The sequence below is a fragment of the Hemicordylus capensis genome, chromosome 2, assembly GCF_027244095.1.
Source record: "Hemicordylus capensis ecotype Gifberg chromosome 2, rHemCap1.1.pri, whole genome shotgun sequence".
Lineage (NCBI taxonomy): Eukaryota > Metazoa > Chordata > Lepidosauria > Squamata > Cordylidae > Hemicordylus > Hemicordylus capensis.
In genome coordinates, this window is record NC_069658.1 from 265,530,001 (window position 1) to 265,549,229 (window position 19,229).

General features: G+C 45.3%; 1 protein-coding gene across 5 annotated transcripts in view; it reads left to right on the forward strand.

Annotated features, from left to right (window-relative positions):
* Positions 1–19,229, forward strand: part of SETD5 (SET domain containing 5) — an 81,496-nt gene that overhangs the window by 30,651 nt on the left and 31,616 nt on the right. For 3 of the 5 annotated variants that reach the window (XM_053294316.1, XM_053294315.1, XM_053294317.1), the window contains exons 3-15: positions 2,058–2,163; positions 2,900–3,111; positions 4,091–4,149; positions 4,463–4,650; positions 5,360–5,398; positions 5,975–6,217; positions 6,656–6,804; positions 7,070–7,187; positions 7,726–7,835; positions 8,055–8,295; positions 8,839–8,919; positions 12,255–12,518; positions 13,239–13,559. In XM_053294316.1, the coding sequence (XP_053150291.1) occupies positions 2,058–2,163; positions 2,900–3,111; positions 4,091–4,149; positions 4,463–4,650; positions 5,360–5,398; positions 5,975–6,217; positions 6,656–6,804; positions 7,070–7,187; positions 7,726–7,835; positions 8,055–8,295; positions 8,839–8,919; positions 12,255–12,518; positions 13,239–13,559 (2,131 nt within the window). The remainder of the gene's footprint in view (positions 1–2,057; positions 2,164–2,899; positions 3,112–4,090; positions 4,150–4,462; positions 4,651–5,359; positions 5,399–5,974; positions 6,218–6,655; positions 6,805–7,069; positions 7,188–7,725; positions 7,836–8,054; positions 8,296–8,838; positions 8,920–12,254; positions 12,519–13,238; positions 13,560–19,229) is intronic. The other 2 variants (XM_053294319.1, XM_053294320.1) reach the window with 1 other exon arrangement.

Consider the following 19,229-nt stretch of genomic DNA (forward strand, 5'->3'; position numbering starts at 1 on the left):
CGAGTTTAGTCAGGCATGAAAAGAGGGTCGTGCCTTGCTGCTGCCGCTGACCTGCGTTTATGGTCTTGTTTTGAGCTATTTTCCCACAGTTTGAACCACTTGCTTGACGTCTGTACTCAAGAGGGATTAAACCCTATGTGTGTATCTGGCTTCTGTTTGCTGTGTTTCTGTAAGTCTCCAACCTAATCGAGCATTGTTTTCTTGCATCTTTTGGTACGTCTAGATATATGATGTAGAATACCTGTTATGGTTTTGTTTCACAATGCAAAACTGCTCTTTGAAACATAAGCAGTTATCCAATACAGCTGAAGTATGTTTAGCAAAGACGTTCCCTGCAGAATCAATATTCTTTACTCTGTGTCCTCTCTATTGTACAACCTGTCCTGGATATACATCTCTCTTCACAGCTATTCTAGCCAGGTCTTGATGTTTTAATAATAGCTTTTCCACTGGTTCCTTCATTGTTTCATTGTGTTGGGCTGCCTAGGAAATTTCAGGGCCACATTCCATGATGTTGCCAGATTTCAGATACCTCACATTTTCAATCATGTGACCTACAGACCCCTGAGAAGGCTCTTACACTACCTGTCCTTGTTCTTTGGGAGTGTGGAAATAGAAACAGCTGTAGCTACAAAAGATAGCTGCATCAGTATTGCTGTGTAGCACTAGACTTTAAATTCATGTAGATAAAGGGTTAAGCAATCAAAGTTTGCTATACCATTACTAACCTTTCAAAGCCAAGCGGAAGCCACACTGTGGAGGAGGTCTCTAACTGGGTCATATCCTTTCTCAGGGGCTTGGGATGTGAGGGTATAGACCAGGTGGGATTGGGAAAGCTGTCTTAGTTGACAGGCTATGAAAAAAGGACTGAAAGGCAAAGAAGAGTAATTGTTCTCCCATTTCCATTTTCTTTGATGATGTTTCTGCCTTAATTTACAACAGTTGGACAATAGATGGGAATGAGAGGTGTGCAGGGCTCTTACAGTAGGCAAGTGCTGCATGTATTGGCCTCTTTTTCCTGACTGTAGCCTTTGAAAAAAGTTGACTGCACTTGCAGTGAAGACATTCATTTCCTGAATTATGTTCCTAGGATGTTGGGAATTATGTGTGCTTGCAGTGTGGCTCCTCCTTTCCTTGGAGTCTCCCCCGCCCCCCAAGGAGAGCAATTTCTCCTTCTGGCATCCAGGTTTTGGCTTCATCTCCTAAAGCTTTTCCTGTTTCCTTTTCTGTAACAAGAACTCCCACAGCCTTTTGCTAATTGCCCATTTTGTACCACATTTTGAGCTGATTCTTTCTGCCACCTTGTGGTGGAAAATCTCATGGTCTCATTCAGTTAGTGGCAGATAAGCTAGGTACCTCACCATGTCGTCCATTAAGAAAGTATGAAGCTATGGTTCTGATTTGCTCAGAGTTGCAGCCAAACCATGCCACTGAAGAGATGGAATCTATGACCTGGAATATATGGCCTGTCCCACTATTCTTGTCAAGTGCTCTCAAGAATTTCCATCACTAAAAAAAATGTATCCAGGTTCATGTCTGAACTGAGTAACTCATAACAGTTGGAGAAGTAGTAAGCACATATTGTGGCTGTGAAGGTATTTTCACCATAAACCAAGAAGTCATGGCTGGAGCAGTTTAAAACTGCCTAGAATGAGCGAGCACCAGGGAGCTGTGGCAGTGATCAAGGGGGCCAGATGGAGGTGCATATCTGTGGAGAGTGTTTGAAATGCATCAACTAATGAAATTAATGGGAAGCTAGGAAAATAAAGTCTTAGTACTGGCAGAAGCCTTTTTGCTTCCTCCCATCTCATGCTGAAGCAAGATTGTTAAATACAGGCTATCCCACTTGGAGGCAAGTTACTGGCAATTGCCTTCTATGTCTGCCATTGCAGGCTTCTTCACAGATTTCATACCACACTTCACCCTCAACCCCCCAAAGTGTTTTTATTCTTGGCTGGATATCTATTTGACATGAGAAAAAACACTGAGACCTGACTAATTATTTGAAGAGAGGTATTTCTTATCCTGATTGGTTCTATTCTTGGTCCTTTCTGCAGCCCAGAGTCTGTGGAAGCTAGCCCAGCTGTTGGTGAGAAGAATGTGTATGCAAGTCACGGCTACGGAGCCTCCCAAAGGCATAACTACCGAGGGCTGCCTTATGCAGTGAGTACCCTCTCTGTTATCTGCAGTAGACCTGTATTTTGCCCACCGCTCTCTTCTCCCTGGCTTGTGCATGGTTGAACTATATATTTTCCTGGAAGACAGCAGTATTGCCAAGTGACCTGTGTGTCCTGAATTTCTATTACCGGGTAGATATTTGTGTGTGTGTGCTTCTGCAGAAAGCTCCTTGCAAAATGGGGTATGGGACTTCAAGATAAGGGGGAGCTTCCTTGTGTGCCTCTAGCACTGCTGATATAGATTTCTCAGTAGCTTTATTTTTCTAATGAAAGCTTTTGCTAAATGTGTGTCCTAAGGCCCATTATCTAAATAGTAAAGATTTTTGTAATTTAAGAATGGAATAGAGGGTTTTTGTACATCTTTGCTGTTAGATTTCTTGTGCTGAACAGTGAAGAATGCTTGCACTTACCTATAATTCTGTCTGAAGAAAGTTTGTTTGTAAGAGGTACACTGTGACCCTTAGCAATTGAGAACTTCAGCTGTTGTTGGATAAATAAAACTATCACACCACCCAGTCCTAGGATGAGTAGAACTCAAGTATATATGATGTGTCCTTGCTCTGTTGGCCTGAATTCATGTTTCCCTCTGGGATCTCTGTGTGCTAGGTGGCTTTTTAGATTCTTCATTTAGGGCTCACAAGCTGAGGAAAGCTGTCCACCTCCCTCTTCTCTCCCCATCCACTCCCATTCAAAATAGCACTGATGCAAATATTTGTTTTCAGGATCATAATTATGGAGCCCCTCCTCCTCCGACCCCTCCTGCTTCTCCCCCTGTCCAGACCATCATCCCTCGTGCAGAACTGAATGGCCTACACTCTCATGATGAGGAAAATTCTGGGGACACAGAAAGCTCTTCAGAGGCAGAATCCATTCCCAACTGGTGTCACTGCAGTCTCTCCCAAGATGGCTTCCTCATCAAATGTGAGAAGTGCAGGTAAGGTTTTGCCTGTAAGTAACCTGATCCATGTGAAGAGGGGAGGGTTCAAAGAGGTTTTTTGATTTCAGATTGTGTTCCTCTTTCAGCCTTCCATTGGCCCAGCCTTTGCTTTATCAGTGTGGTATATGGCAAAGAGACTAGTTTATATTAAGTCAAAATCTCACAATTCTTATGTCCAAATGCTAGAAATGCATCAGAAGCCAAATAAATTATGTAAATATTAAATGGTATAAATGTTGATTATTCTGAATCAACCAAATAAAATCATACCTAATGCTCAGCAGAGTGAGTATATTTGAAACTATTCCTTCTTGTGAGGTCGTGTGTGGTCTCCTAGTGCAAAAATGAAAGAGCGATGAAACCCTGTCAGAGATTGCAGCTAGTAGTCAGCATGGGATTTGGCTTTTTAAGAAAAGGCAGATCTGTTAAAAGCAGTCTGTCTCTGGTTTCTTGAAATTCCTTCCTGACCTCCACTGGACCAGAGTATTTAACCAACACTAATCATGTTCCTTAGGCTTATCTCCACAGTTAAGAGTTGAGAGTGTGCTCCTTCTAACACTGAAAGCTGGGATTATTGGGAATCCGGATGCTGCAATGGTTCATTATCTAGATCAGGCATCTCCAAACTGTGGCCCTCCAGATGTTGCTGAACTACAACTCCCAGCATCCCTAGACACATTTTTTTTGTGGCTGGGTATGCTGGAAGTTGTAGTTCAGCAACATCTGGAGGGCCGCAGTTTGGGGATGCCTGATCTAGATTATATTTGCTCAAGAATGGAAAGAATAACTTGCAAAATTCATTATTTTCTGAAGAAATGGCATTGAATATGGATACATGAAGTTGAGAAATGACCATGAGATTAAATAGGACTTCATGTAACTCCTCAAGATCAAGCCACCTGTGACAGTCTATTATATTTTAAAGTAGTGTAGTCCTAAATAACATCAGTTTCAGGTATCTGTCCTCCTCTTGCAGGGGAATCGGCAGAGGAAAAGTGATTAGACTCCGTCGCCGGAAGCAAGACAACGTGTCAGGTGCGTTCAAAGCTGCCTATTGCTACCAAACTCCTCAGGTTTGAGCAAGCAGTTGTCCTGATGCAAAGTTAGGCTTTGTTATGCTTCATTGCCTCTAATAACTTGTTTCCATGATGAATGCTACCTTGCTGTTTCCCATTCTCCTTCACATCTCAAAAATTAGGGTAGACACCTTGGAAGATCTGAAGGGAAAAATATACAGCCAGGTGTCACTGTGAGAAAAAACCAATTGAGTCTGCACAGCCTTTTTGGGGGAGGAGTGCATTTTGGGGGAAGGTCCAGGGTTTTTCAGACATGTTGCTACCCACTGCAGGTGGAGATAGCAGTGCGACTGAGAGCTGGGACGAGGAGCTCTCCCCATCCACGGTGTTATACACAGCTACGCAGCATACCCCCACAAGCATCACTCTGACAGTCAATCGGGTCTGTAGAACCAAGCCCAAGAAGAGGAAAAGGAATACAGAGAGAACTCGTGCTGCGCCAAAGGCCAAAAAAATCAAGGCAAGTGGGCAAACATAGCAGTAGCTGCTGCAGCAGCTGTTGATGATCACATTGGGAAGGACAAGCTGGTAGTCTCCTCACCCACCCCCCTGGGTTGATGTCTAGTCTTCCTTACACTTATCCTAAGAACAGGCCCATTAGATCAGGCAAACAGCCACCTTTTGTTGGCTAGTGACAGCTATTCTAGACAGAATGCACAAGAAGAGAGCCACAGTGTGTTTCACTTATGCTTGAGTTTGAAGCTGGCCACTGCAAGTTAGAAGTGCCATTCTGTCCTCGGTTCGTCCAGGGCTGCAGCTGTGCGTCCAGGGCTGCAGCTATGGGTAAATTTTCAACTGTCATTTGCGAGAATTTTGTTTTGCTCCTTGATATCTGGGGTGAAATACCTGCATGATGCTGTCCACTCTATGGCCCCCTTGCTCTTCAGTCAAACAAGGAATGCCTGCAAAATTCTTTGCCTTTTGGAGGAGAGATATTTGACTGATTTTCAGTGCAAGTGAAATTGAGGCAATCGGTGCTTGTGGACTGAAGTCCTAGAAGAGGTGGTCTTCAGAGATGCAGGAAATCTGCTATTGAGAGTGCATTGAAATCAGTTCTTCCCACTGTGTGCATTATATGCTTGTCAGTTCTGAATCTGCAGCCTTTATTGAACAAGCTGAAATATATAGGGCATAAATACTGATAGCCATTTGTCTTGTTCTGCTGACAGGCTTTTAGAGAAGGTTCACGGAAATCTTTGCGGATGAAGGTGAGTAGAGCTATTTGTGTAATCCTGGTGGGCACCTTTGTAACTGCATTTCAAACATGCTATGTCTGAAGGTCATTGATTGATATAGCATAGAATCACGGGCAAAGCCCTAGACCTGTAATACACACTAGATGATCTTTCCAATAGTCTCCACTTGTTTCACTCCAAGGGACTACTCAGCCCTTTGTTTGGTGAGCCTTACTCTGCCTCCCTAGAAGAGGTTGGGCATGTAAAGACCTCAGCCTGTAAGAAACTTCATGGTTGTCCTTTTGGTCTGGTTTAAGATTTGTGGTGGTTGCTGAGAGAGAGTTTTAAATTGCATTGTGTGTAGTAGAGATGATGGGGGTCACAACATTTAGTCTTGTGAGAGATGTGGTTGGAATGGTCTCACAAGTACTCTTTGCCAGTTATCCAAGTCTTTTTAACTGGAGATCAAGGCAGAAGTGTCTTGAAGATGTGGCCAGTAAAATAACTGATTGAGTTTTCCTAGCTCTGGGCTGCACTGTAATCACTACCAGTCCATGACCTTCACCAAGTATTAAGCCCATTTAGTTAACTTTCTGTTCTTTGGTACAGAACTCTCCTTCAGAAGCCCACGCCCTGGATGAAAATACGGCAGAGGGGTGGGAGAACCGCATAAGGCTCTGGACTGATCAATATGAAGAAGCCTTCACTAACCAATACAGTGCTGATGTGCAGAATCTTTTGGAACGTCATCTCAATGCCAATAAAGAATTTGTGGACAAGGCTGCTGTGCTGGATACAATCAATAAGACAGAGTTGGCTTGTAACAACACTGTCATTGGATCCCAGATGCAGGTAAACATGAAAGTCCAGAAGCTATGGTAAGCCAGCCAGTTGCTTGCTGGGATGGGGGCTATTGATAAGGCCCAGGTTTGAAAGATGCTCTTTTGCTCCTAGATGCAAGCAAGCTTATACATAGGGGAGAACAGATAAGGTGAAGCTCAGGGAGGTATGAAACTACAGTCCTTTTCTCCCCGTCCTACTTTCCTGGCTCATTAGATAAGATTTTTTTCAGGTGTAAAATTTCCCTGTTCTGGCCAGTAATGTTTCCTTGAGTATGTTTACTTTGCTTCTTCAATTTATGCATTCTGGTAGACACCAAATTTGGTTAGAGATTTCAGATTATTCCTCGTGTTCAGCTGCCCTAGAAATGCAGCCCCACACATGGAGGAACTGACCTCTGTGGAGTAGGTCCTGAAGTCTCCCATTCATTCCTGGCTATTCCCTTTACAGTTACAGCTTGGGAGAGTGACACGGGTTCAGAAGCACCGGAAGATCTTGAGGGCAGCCAGAGATCTGGCTGTGGATACCCTTATAATTGAATATCGTGGGAAAGTGATGCTGCGACAGCAATTTGAGGTCAATGGGCATTTCTTCAAAAAGTAAGAATGCTAAATCAATCACAGTGCAGGAGCACTATATGGGACTGATGTAGATGGGAGGGTCCCCATCACTGCTGCTTTTAGTAGCTAAAATTGCTATGCGCACTCTTACGGTTTCGTGGATTTCTAGAAGAATGTCTTGGGGTGAGCCATTGCACTTGGCACAGGAAAGCTGAAGTCTTGTGTAGTACTGCTTCCATTGCTCCATGAAAGCCATTCAAGGTTGTTTACATTGCTCATGATGATGATGTCATTGCTTCCTCAGGCCGTATCCCTTTGTGCTATTCTACTCCAAGTTCAGCAGTGTTGAGATGTGTGTTGATGCTCGCACTTTTGGCAATGATGCCAGATTCATCAGGCGCTCCTGTACACCAAATGCAGAGGTAAATATTGTGTAGCATCTGACATGTAGAAACTTAGCAGCACAGATCAGTTGGGCTTGTAGAGCACAACCTGGAAATTCCCCTCACTTCAAAACAGAGAGCAGGCATCTCAGACCAAGACATTTGTAGATATTAGAATACCAGATGCTGTAAAAGAATTTCACAGAATTGCTGCAGCAATTCTCTTAGCTGTCCCAGGAAGACAAATATTCAGAATTTGTGATCATCGCTAGGTGGAATTTTGGTTCACATACTCCCCCTATAAGGGTTCATGGTGTCCTCCACGTTCTCCAACAGTATCCAAGTTCCTAAGACCAAAATTCCAAGTTTTTGACAAGACAAAATACTTTTGCTTCATATGTAGCCTAGTCTTTGGAGGAGGCGAGATATAAGAAAGGCAGGTCACAAGGCAGGCTTGATTTAGACGGCCAACAGTAGCTTATTGTGCTGTTTTTGCTTTTTTTAAATGAGTGTCTCATCTTTTACAATGTGACGTGCATCTGGTTTTGGGGGTTATAGCAGTTCTGTTTGTTTGAAGGTTCGTCACGTGATTGCAGATGGGATGATTCACCTGTGCATATATGCAGTTACATCCATTGCCAAGGATGCAGAGGTCACCATTGCCTTTGACTATGAGTACAACATCTGGTAAGTTTTTTTCTTTGCATCACTTGCTTACTGGGGACATGCCATTCCCTCAGTCCAGCTCCTTTCTGCCTCTTCACCTTTTGCTCCTTGTTTTCTGTTGAACTTCTGTTCAACTCCTTTTGCTCCCTGTTTCCTGTGGCTTGTTTAGGCATGCAAACAGATGTGTCTGAGAAATGGAGTGATACTAATATATTCTCTGTGTGTTTTATAATGTGGCAGCAACTATAAAGTGGATTGTGCCTGTCACAAGGGAAACCGGAATTGTCCTGTGCAGAAACGCAGCCTGAATGCTATAGAGCAGCTACCTCCACCTATTCTAGACACTTTGATTGGAGCAGAGACTAGGCGTCGGAAAGCCCGCCGGAAGGAGTTGGAACAGCGAGGTGCTGCTTCTGATGAGAACAGCAATCCACAGGCAGAGGAAGTCCCTGAGGAACCTGCTGCAGCCACTGATGATGAGGTAAAGTCATCTAGTAACACATATTTGGTCACTTAACTGGTTAATACTAACTAGATTTGAGAGAATGTCTCCTTCATTATGAGCCCCACCGTCCATTGCAGTTGTCTGTGGAGGTCCGTCTGGAGGCCACACGGAGACGGGCTTTCTCGGTTGCTGCCCTGGGACTATGGAATGCATTCCCTATTGAGATACGATTCTCCCAATCTCTGACAACTTTAAAAAAATAATAATTTAAAACCCATCTTTTTAATCGGGCTTTTTCAGCTTCTGGATAATTTATAGGTTTTAGTTTTGTGACTGATTTCTAAATTGTTAGTTTTTATTTTTATGTGTCTTATATGTTTTTTTAACTGTTTTATGTCATTGTGAACTGCTAAGAGACGCGAGTTTGTGGGGTATACAAGTGTAATGAATGAATGAATGAAAGAATAAATAAATAAATGGGGAAATAACAAAGAGCAGCAACAGTCCCAATGAAATACTTCAAGATCTCAGTAATTATAATTTCCCCATATGCTGAGGCCTTTTCTTTTTACCTTTCAGGCTGCAGACAAAGAGGAGAAACAGGAGGAAGAAAAAGAAGCAATTATGGATGAGCAGGGAGGCCTCACTCAGAGCAGACGGGTAAGTACCTTCCTGCCCCCCCCGCCCCCCATTACTGCTCATGTTTGTGACTGATATTGTCCCTCTCACTAGGCAGAGGATCCTCATGCTTTTTCTTGACCGATCTTCCACCCTAATGTCGCATCCTCCTGCTCCTGTTCCAGTTACTTTCTGTGGACCCCTGTGTGTAGTGTAAAATGATGATTTTAAAAAGGTTAACATTCAGGGAGCCCATTGCACACTGCTAACCTGCCATGGAATCCTGCATATTACAGAGGACTTGGGTATATTCTAAGTTACATGCACAATTCACATAGGGAACTGGCCAGTTCTGTGTTTATATATCTCTTGTCAACAAAAAAGGTTCTCAAAGCAGTTTTTGTAGCAAAAAGATGATCCAGCTGCTGGAGGCAGCACACAAGGTCAAGGGTGCCTCTTTCATGAGGTAAACTGATGTGACTGCCTCAGGTATGAGTGTGCTGTGGGGTGGCAAATACAGGTACCATGGACATAATTCCACCTGCCTGTAGCTGGGTCTCTCCCTTCCTGCTGCTGCCATCCCATTCATAAGAACAGCCTGCTGGATCAGGCCCAAGGCCTATCTAGTCCAGCATCCTGTTTCACACAGTGGCCCTCCAGATGCCTCTGGGAAGCCCACAGGCAAGAGGTGGGGCATGCCCTCTCTTCCTGCTGCTCCCCTGCAACTGGTATTGGGAAGCATCGTGCCTCTGAGGCTGGCCTTCTAGCCACCAGACTAGTGGCCGTTGATAGACCTGTCCTCCCTGAATTTATCTAAGCCTCTTTTAAAGCCATCCAAACTAGTGGCCATCACCACATTCCATGGCAAATAATTCCATAGATTAATTATGCACTGTGTGAAAAAGTACTTCCTCTTGTTTGCCCTAAACTTCCCGACCTTCCTTTCCTTCCCGTTCTTCTCCCTGTCCCACGCCATCCTCCACCTGTCCTCACAGGAGCACATTGATGTTGCCCCTTTTCCTTTTGCCTCCCCTTCCAGACACACTTGGCCTACTCAGTCAGTCAGTTGCTGCTGCTGTAGTAACAGGAGCATGCACCTGGCTTCATCCCCCAGGATTCCTTGCCATGGTGCTGCTGTTCCAGCAGCCACTGCCTTGCCCAACCACTGCTCTATGGCTGCTCTTGGTTCCCCACTAGCGCTGCACTTGTTTGCCTAGTTCCCATGCTAAGGAGACAGCAGCAGCTCAAGAGCAATAGACATGGGTAGGTGAGCCAGGCAGTGGAGGGTGGGCACTCAAAGGCAATGGCAGCTGGAGCAGCAGTATGGTGTCAGTGAGGGACCCCAGAGGGTGAAGCTGGATGCATGATAGTGCAACAGTGGTAGCAAACAACCAGCAGGTAGTCAAAATGTGCTGAGAGAGAGAAGGTAAAGGGACAAGTATCAGTGGGCTCACGCCCCCTGCATCAGGCTACAGTGGGGCAGAGCTAGGGCTATTGAGGCAGCAAATGTGGCAGCATATGTGTACCTTGCTTCAGGACCTTTCTTTGAGCTGTCTCTGCACAGGATTGCCTGGTTTTAACAGACTGTAGCCTAAAATGCACCCAGTGCACTCCTGTGGCTATGAATTTGCAGGAAGGTTAGTGGTAGTGGATATGCTGTCGTTGAAGCGTCTTCTCACTGAGGAACCCCTAATTTTCTGAGGATCATCAGGGTTTCTCAGAACGCAATTCGTTTCAAAAAAGAAAAGAGAGGGAAAACCACAGCAAGTTACCAGACTGCTATCATGTGGGCATTTCCCTGTTCCTATACAGTAGATATTTGAGAAGCAGAGAGGTACAGAAGTAATGGTAATGGTGATGGTGAAAGGGAAGAGCCAGAGGCTCAACAAACCTGGCTTGGAGCACTGTTGAGGAGCCAGGGCCCAGTTGAGCGTTTCACTAACACCACAGCTGCTGAGGCTTTGCTGTGGCTTTTGGGAAAGTAAAAGTGGGAAGCTCAACTGCCACCAACTCACTTTTATCCTAACACTAAGAACAGGCAGACTAGAAATGCTTCGAGAAGCCCAAGAAAAGGCTCAAGGCTCACTTAACAGGCTTGTTCTCACATCATAATGCTAACCATCAAAGGCAAGAAATTTAGGACTGGAAAAGGAGGTACTTTTTCACACAACACATAATGAACCTATGGAATTTTCTGCCACAAGATGTGGTGATAGCCAACAGCCTTTGGCTTTTAAGAGTGGTTTAGATATATTTATGAAGGACAGGTCTATCAATGGCTACTAGTCTGAGGGCTATAGGTCACCCATAGCCTCAGTTGAGATGCCTCTTATACCAGTTGCAGAGGAGCAATGGCAGGAGAGGGGGCAAGCCCTCTGCCTGTGATCTTCTTGAAGGCATCTGATGGGCCACTGTGTGAAACAAGATGCTGGACTAGATAGTCCTTGAGCCTGATCCAGCAGGGCTGTTCTTACGTTCTGATCAATATAGTAGCATGCAGAAAATAAGACTGCATAACTCACAGAGTCTGAATCACTTGGCTCTGTTGGAGACTGCATGCCAGAATTAGGGTGAGACAGATGATGAAGAGTTGGCATAAAATCCTTCCAGGTTTCTGTCCCTTCTGAAGCAAAGTATTTCAAGCTGTCATTCTAATGGCTACTACTCTTCCATTTTTACTTTTGCTAAAACATATGCATATAAAACATACAAATTCAACACACGACTTGTTGGGTTCTTGGTGATTTGGCATCTGGATGTTTTAAGATATAGCCTTAAACAACAGCAGCCCTGTTGTAGTGAATACAAAAGATACAATCAGAAACATAGAATATCCAGAAGAGGGAGGTAGAAATGAGGATGACCTAAAAATAGGGTAGGGAGGCAGGCAGTGGGACAGACAAAAATCTGCTGTGAGAGGGACGTCCTTAAATAGTCAACCAGATAAAATGTGTAGGTTTTTCTGTAAACCACCTTGAGATTTTTGTGATAGGCAGTGTATATAAGTGTATTAAATAACAAAATATGCATGTGTAATGGATGCATTTTAATTGTTTAGATGTCTGTTAATATTTTCATATGGCCATATTGTTGCATATTCACTTTTGGCACTTGAGTTGGACAAGCCAAGAAGTAAGTGTGTGTGCAGTCAGCCTTAATTTTGTATTGGTGCTCTTTGAGTGAGGGAGCTAACATCCCATCATTCCTTGGGGTTGCTGGCCTGGCAAGCTTAGCTGTAAGTGGGATGGAAATCTGTAGAATGTTCACTACTATCCTGCTGCTCTTCCATACATTGTTGGCCCATCACATACTCTTAATCTGTTTTCTGCTCCTTTGTGCTGGATTTGCTGACCTTGACATCTGTTTGTGTGAATTAGACCCGAGAAGATAGGAAGGTAGAAGCTATCATGCATGTGTTTGAAAATCTGGAAAAAAGAAAGAGGAGGAGAGATCTTCCGTCAGACCGGAGCAGCACAGAAGCAGAGGTGGTAGTTACTGCTGAGACTCCAGAAACGGAAGAAGTAAAATCTGAGCCAAATGAAACTGAAGATGGCAGTTTGGCTTCAAATGTTTCTGTGCCAAGTGCCCCTGCCTCTGCCAGCAGCATTGGGGTGAACACCCGGAGATCCTCACAGGCTGGGGTAAGAGCAGTCCTAGAGCTCTGATTTTCAGTTCGTCTTATTGGGAAATACAGGGGGATTGCTACAGTAGATTGGAGGGACTACTGGCCATCATAGCCAAAAACCCAAGATCATGATCAGGAAGATTATCGCCTGTACTGTGTCTTTGAACTTTTTTGTTAGTGTCAGAATGGTCACTGAAAGACACAGTATTTAAGGCTGGTGGACCATTAATTTGACCCAACATGGCAATTAAGTCTGGAAATGCTATCTAGTGTGGTGGTGGGCCCCCAGATGGATTCTGCAGCAGTGGACGGTTATTACAGGCCCATGCTAGACTGGGAGTGCTCTTTGTTTTCAGCTAGCTTTTGGGGAAGCAAGGGAGATTAGGCCATATTATGGGTTTGAACTGCTGCTGCAAATGTCAGAAATCTGCACAGCTATTCAGACAGACAAAGTTGTGTCCTGCTGCACTTGGACATCTTTCCTTGGACTCGAAATATTCTGGTTGGCCCCTATCCTGTAAGCAATTCAAAAGAGAGAAGCAATACACTGAAAGAAGCATTATATCCAGGTGGGAGTAGGTATTCTATTGGGAACCTAGAATTGTGGTCCCTCTTACACATCTGGAATGAAGCTTGCATCTTACCAGGCTGTTTTACTCTGCCAAGAGTACACGAGTGAGTGGAAGAAAGCAGCTATTTAGCCATTCCATAGCTTACATTGTGGCTTGCATTGCAGGAGACAGCTGCAGACAAACCAAACTCTAAGACAGCACCATCAAGGCCAGCCAGACCACGGCCCAAAAGCCGTTTTTCCCGGTACCGGAGTAGTTCGGCACAGCGCCTGAGAAGGCAAAAGCAAGCCAGTTCCCAGCAGTCTGAGCTCTCCCAGGCAACTCCAGAGGAGGGAATCAGCATGAGCACAGTAGCAACAACAGAAGTCAATAGCATGGAAGGCCCTGGTGAAGGGAAGCAATTGATGGGGTCTGACCTAGCTGCGGTTGCGGTTGCAGGATCCCAGGCAAACCGGAATGCACTCAAGTATCCCAAAACGAAAAAGGTACGTGGAGTGTGAGGGAAAGGCAGGGCTTGTCCTCTGAGTACAAAACATCATTTTGGATGGCCCATTTCCCAAAATATGGTAGAGTTGTGTGGAGTTTTTTTGTTAACAGTTTATTGAATTATTTAACAGATGAACAGACTTGAGTAGTACAACTGAGATTAAGAAAAGATAAAATCTCTGCTGCTGGAGGAGGAGATCTCCTATGGGTTACCCTTCCCACGTGCTCCAGAGGCAGGATTATGCTAATGAACTGAAAAGTTTTAAGAGCCTGGGAAGGATAGCCCAACACAGTTTTTGTAGTCCTGTGTCCTGCTCCAGAGACAATTTTCTTGCCTTTCCTCTCCAAGGCCTTTACCTCTCTACCTTTAGTCTTTTAATTTTCTTATCTTTGTGCTCAGTGCCTTTTAAATCTCTTTCCTTGTTTTTTCTCCTCATTACTTCTATATTTTAAAAAAAACCTTCTCTTTTCTCTATTCACTCCTTCCATTCCTGGACTCTCACTCAACTCTTCTCTACAGGATACAGAGACAGGGACTGCCAATTTGGAATGTTTTGCTGCCAAAAGGAAAGAACCACTCCGATTTTCCCACTCCCCTTCAACACTCGGAGGTCCTAGTCGACACTGCCTTCTTGCAATTGGCCTGACCCAGGAGAGGGTCCTTCAGTTATTTTGGCCACTACCTCCATTGATCTTTCTAAACCTTCCATCCTGCGGGGACTGAGCCCAGCAGAGGCCGCAGCCAGAGAGGACACAGTGGGGCCTACTTGCCCTCCTCCTTGAGGCCCACCCTTCTTAGCAGCTGCCTCAGCGGCTGCCGTTTTCAAGCCTGAACCCATGCAAGGGGGAGGAGCAGGCATGGGCCAGGAACAAACCCCAAAGCTGGCGGTGCCTCACAGCCAAGATTGGCAACTGCTAGGCCAGTGAGAGCCTAGCAATGAGAGCCAGTGTGGTATAGTGGCTAGAGTGCTGGACTAGGACTGGGGAGGCCCGAGTTCAAATCCCCATTCAGCTATAAAACTAGCTGGGTGACTCTGGGCCAGTCACTTCTCTCTCAGCCTAACCTACTTCACAGGGTTGTTGTGAGGAGAAACTTAAGTATGTAGTACACTGCTCTGGGCTCCTTGGAGGAAGGGCGGGATATAAAATGTAAATGTAAATAATATAATAATAGGCCAGCCAATGGAAGTCCACGGTAGTCACTGCCAGCCCCAGGAGTGAGAGCAATGCAGCAGTTGTGGGGGAGGGACAATCGGGGCCAGAGCAGCTCACATCCAACATGTGCCGCCACCCCATACACCGAAGGTGTCAACAAGGCATCAGGCAGCAGAGGCAGCTCCCTGCATTACGCAGGCAGTGGCAAGATAGGCAGCTATTACACTGGTTGAGGACATCACCCCACAGGATTATCGGAACCAGTGAAACCTGGGCCATCTGAGAATTGTCCAATTGATTTAACCCAGCCAACACCCTGATCCCAACGGGGAGCAATCCTGTAGGCTCTTTAGCACCTGATGTTAATCCCCTTCCTCAGCCAGACCTAAATAGTGAGGTTCCACTTGCCTGGCAGGCATGGTTTTAAAATATGCTCCTCCAGTCCTTAAAGCAGAAGAGATCCTCAAAAGGGGATAAGCATAAGCACAGAAAAAGGGAGTCTTCATCCTCTTCCTCTAGCTTAGCCTCCAAAAAATATAAGCAAAACCAGGCATTCCAAGTCACATAGGTCAAACAAGCATAAGCATTCTTCTGACTTATCTGACTACAATTCTTCTGACCCCTGTGCTAATGTACTAGGGGACCCCAAAGGGGCAGATCCAGGGGGCCTAGACCCAAAATCTAACTCCTCCCCCCCCATCCATCCCAGTGGACATGCATCCTACACCTGGCTCTCCATCAGGAGACCCTGATGTGTAATATGACTCCAAAGAGGATGGGGAATGGTGATTACCAAAATGATTATTCATTTGCTGCCTCCCAGAGGTTCTTTCCTTCAAAGGAGTTTACCAGTCTGTTAAAATACAGTTATTTCTTCCATGGGCTCACAGCTACTTCCAGCCCAAGAGGATTAGCCCCCTCCAAAAGGGGCACTGGTTTTCCCAAAACTGAAAGCCAGGGACAATAATGCTCAATTCTCGGAGCTCTTTGAAACAAGAATGGTCAGCCTTGACTTCAAACAAAAAGGCTAGTCCAACAGCTACCAAATTTTATTCTGTACCACCCGAAGCCATTAAGCATGCCCAGACAGATTCCTGAGGATGCCCCTGTTCTTGCCCATCACGTAAACATTTTGGGGTGCTACAGGCGATTCATCACCTTCTGTAAATGGGGGATAGAGGAGGTGCCTCGGGCTCAGTGGGGTGGAGGGGTCTATTCTACTTTATTCATTGTGCCGAAAAAAGACAGATCTCTTAGCCGTACTGGATCTAAAATTTCTGAACAAGTTCATCAGGCAAAGGAAGTTTTAAGATGGAGGCCATACGCTCTGTGGCAGAGCGTAGAGACTACCTAACCCTGATAGACTTTATGGAGGCATACCTACACATTCCCATCCAACTTACGAGCCGTCACTTCCTTCGCTTTTACTATGGAGGAATGCATTATTAATACAAGGCCCTGCCATGGAGCCTGTCATCAGTGCCAAGAGTCTGGTGCCTCTGTTAGCCCATCTAAGGTCAGGGTCCTTGCATTCCTGGATGATCTCCTGATAAAGGCCAAAGATTTTACAGGGACAAAGACATGACAATACGGACACTGACACAGCACAGCTTCCTAGTCAACATGACCAAGAATCCTCTCATCCCCACCAAGAGGATCTAGCACCTGGGAGTCATAATAGACACTCACACGGACAGGTTCTCCCCCCACCCCACCCGAGCTCACACAAGACATTTTAGATATTATACAGAAAATTCCACTGGGCCAAAGGGTGCCATGCTACCTCTGGCATGCCTACTGGGCCTTATGGTGGCATCCCTAGATGTAGTACAGTGGGTCTAATTTCACCTAAGACCCTCTCAGTCTTTCCATATCAGAAGGCCATAGTACACAAACGGCATCTGAAGGTGCGCCTATCACTGCAAGCCTACCAGTCCCTGTTCTGGTTGGAGATGGCTAGAGCAAGGCAAGCCATTCCTTGACCTGCCCAGGTTAATTGTAACCACAGATGCCAGCTTCACAGGTTGGGGAGCATACTGCCTTCACCATTCAGCACAAGGCATCTGGTAAGAACAGGAATGCATGCAGAGTGTCAGCTGGCTATATTTGCATGGCTTTATTAGCTTTCAAGCAATAAGTCGGTCACAAACACATACTCATGTGGAAACACAACATAGCCGCACAAGCCCATGTAAACAGATGGCGGGGGGCAGGTCCCACTCCTTGCAACAAGAAGCCACTCTTCTCCAGTGGTCAGAATAATCTGTTCTCCCTGTGGGCACACCACGTCAAGGGGACTCAACTCCCAAGCCTATCGGCTCAGCAGACAGGACATCGACCCAGCAAAGTAGAGCCTCAACCCCCAAGTGTTCTCCATTATTTTGGACCATTTTGGTTACCCACAGGTGGATCTGTTTGCCTCTTGAGCAACACCAAGGTGGAGAGAGTTTTCAGCAGATTCCGCTATCATGGAGGGAAGAAGGTCGACACTCTGTCGAACCCATGCCCCCAATTCTGCTTTATGCCTTCTTCAAGTACCGGTGATAAGCTGGTTCCTATGCAAGGTGTGCCTGGACAGAGCAGGCATGATTCTCATCACTCAGTACTGACCCAGGAGGGTCTGGTTCCCAGAGATTCTGCACTTAACCATACAGGTACCCTGGTTTCTGCCAGTAGTCCCAGACCTGCTGCAACAAGGCCCTGTCCTACACCACGACCCGGCTTGGTTAAAGTTAGCTGCCTGGAGACTGAGTGGAGCCTCTTAAGTCTCCATGGTTACTCACCTTGTGTTCTCAATACCATCTTTGCTTCACAATGGCAATCTACAAATAAAATCTTTCAATACACCTGGAGAGAGCCTTCTTGTGTTAGTGTACTCAACATCAAATTCAAAAACATAAATACGGGATCAGAGAGCTCTTAGCCTTTCTTCAGGAGGAGCTAGACAAGGAACTGAAAGCCAATACCGTAAAAAGGCAAGCAGCGGCTATAACTAGTGTGCCATCCATGTAAGACAAAAAGAACCTATCCAACTATCCTCATCTTAAGAAATTCCTCAGAGGGACCACTCCTATCTCTACCTATTATACATCAACTTCTAACTTGGAATCTGCATACAGTGCTAAAAGCATTACAAACTCCTCCATTTGGACCTGTACTTTGTCCTCGAGATGGTTGTCATTTAAATTAGCCTTCTTAATCACTATCACGTCTGCTAGGAGAATATCAGAACTATAGGCCCTTTCTGTTAGCAAACATTTATATGATTTCTCTCAGGATTCAGTCTAATTCTAGATCCCTCCATTCCCAAAGTTTCATCAGTCTTCCATCAGGACATCGGATTGCCCTCTTTTTGCCTGAATCCAGTCCACCGCTTGGAGAAGGCCTGGCACAAACTAGATGTTCAGTACTTAAACTGGAGGAACTGTCAACAAAATGGCAAATATGGTTCAATGTAAGCAAGTATAAAATGCTGCATATTGGGGCAAAAAAACCCCGACTTCACATATACGCTGATGGGATCTGAGCTGTCAGTGACTGACCAGGAAAGGGATCTTAGGGTCACAGTGGACAGCTCATTCAAAGTGTCGACTCAGTATGCAGCAACTGTGAAAAAAGCAAATTCCATGCTAGAGATCATTAGGAAGGGGATTGAAAATAAAAATGCTAGTGTTATAATGTCCTTATGGTGCGGCCACATTTGGAGTACTTGAACCTATGGTGCGGCCACATTTGGAGTACTGTGTTCAGTTCTTTGGTCACCATATCTTAAGAAGGATGTTGTAGAACTGAAAACGGTGCAGAAGACAGCAACCAAAATGATTAGAGGCCTGGAGCCACCTTCCTTATGAGGCAAGGCTACAGCATCTGGGGCTTTTTAGTTTGCAAAAGAGGCAGCTACAGGGAGACATGATAGAAGTGTATAAAATTATGCATGGAGTAGAGAGAGTGGACAGAGAATTTTTTCTCCCTCTTTCTCAACACTAGGACCAGGGGTCTTCCCATGAAACTGAAGGTTGGGAAATTTAGAACCGACAGAAAGTATCTTTTCACGCAGTGCATAATTAACTTATGGAACTTGCTGCCAGAGGATGTGGTGATGGCCACCAGCTTGGATGGCTTTAAAATGGGCTTCGGCAAAGTCCTGGAGGACAGGCCTATCAATGGCTACTAGTCTGGTGACAATAGGCCACCTCCAGCCTCATAGACAAGATGCCACTAAATACTGGTTGGAGGGGAGCAAAAGCAGGAGAGGGGGCATGCCCTCATCCCCCATCTGTAAGCTTCTTGATGGCCTCTGTTGGGCCACTGTGTGAAACAGGATGCTGGACTAGATGAGCCTTGACCCTGATCCAGCAGGGTTGTTTTTATGACTTATCTGAAATGTATGGATTCACGCTTTGTGTCGTATCTGCCTATCTCCATAGATCAACAGCCACCATAGGCAGGTGGATCAAAGCATGTTTTACCTTAGCCTACGGAACACATCATGTGAGATTGCCATCCAGTATTAC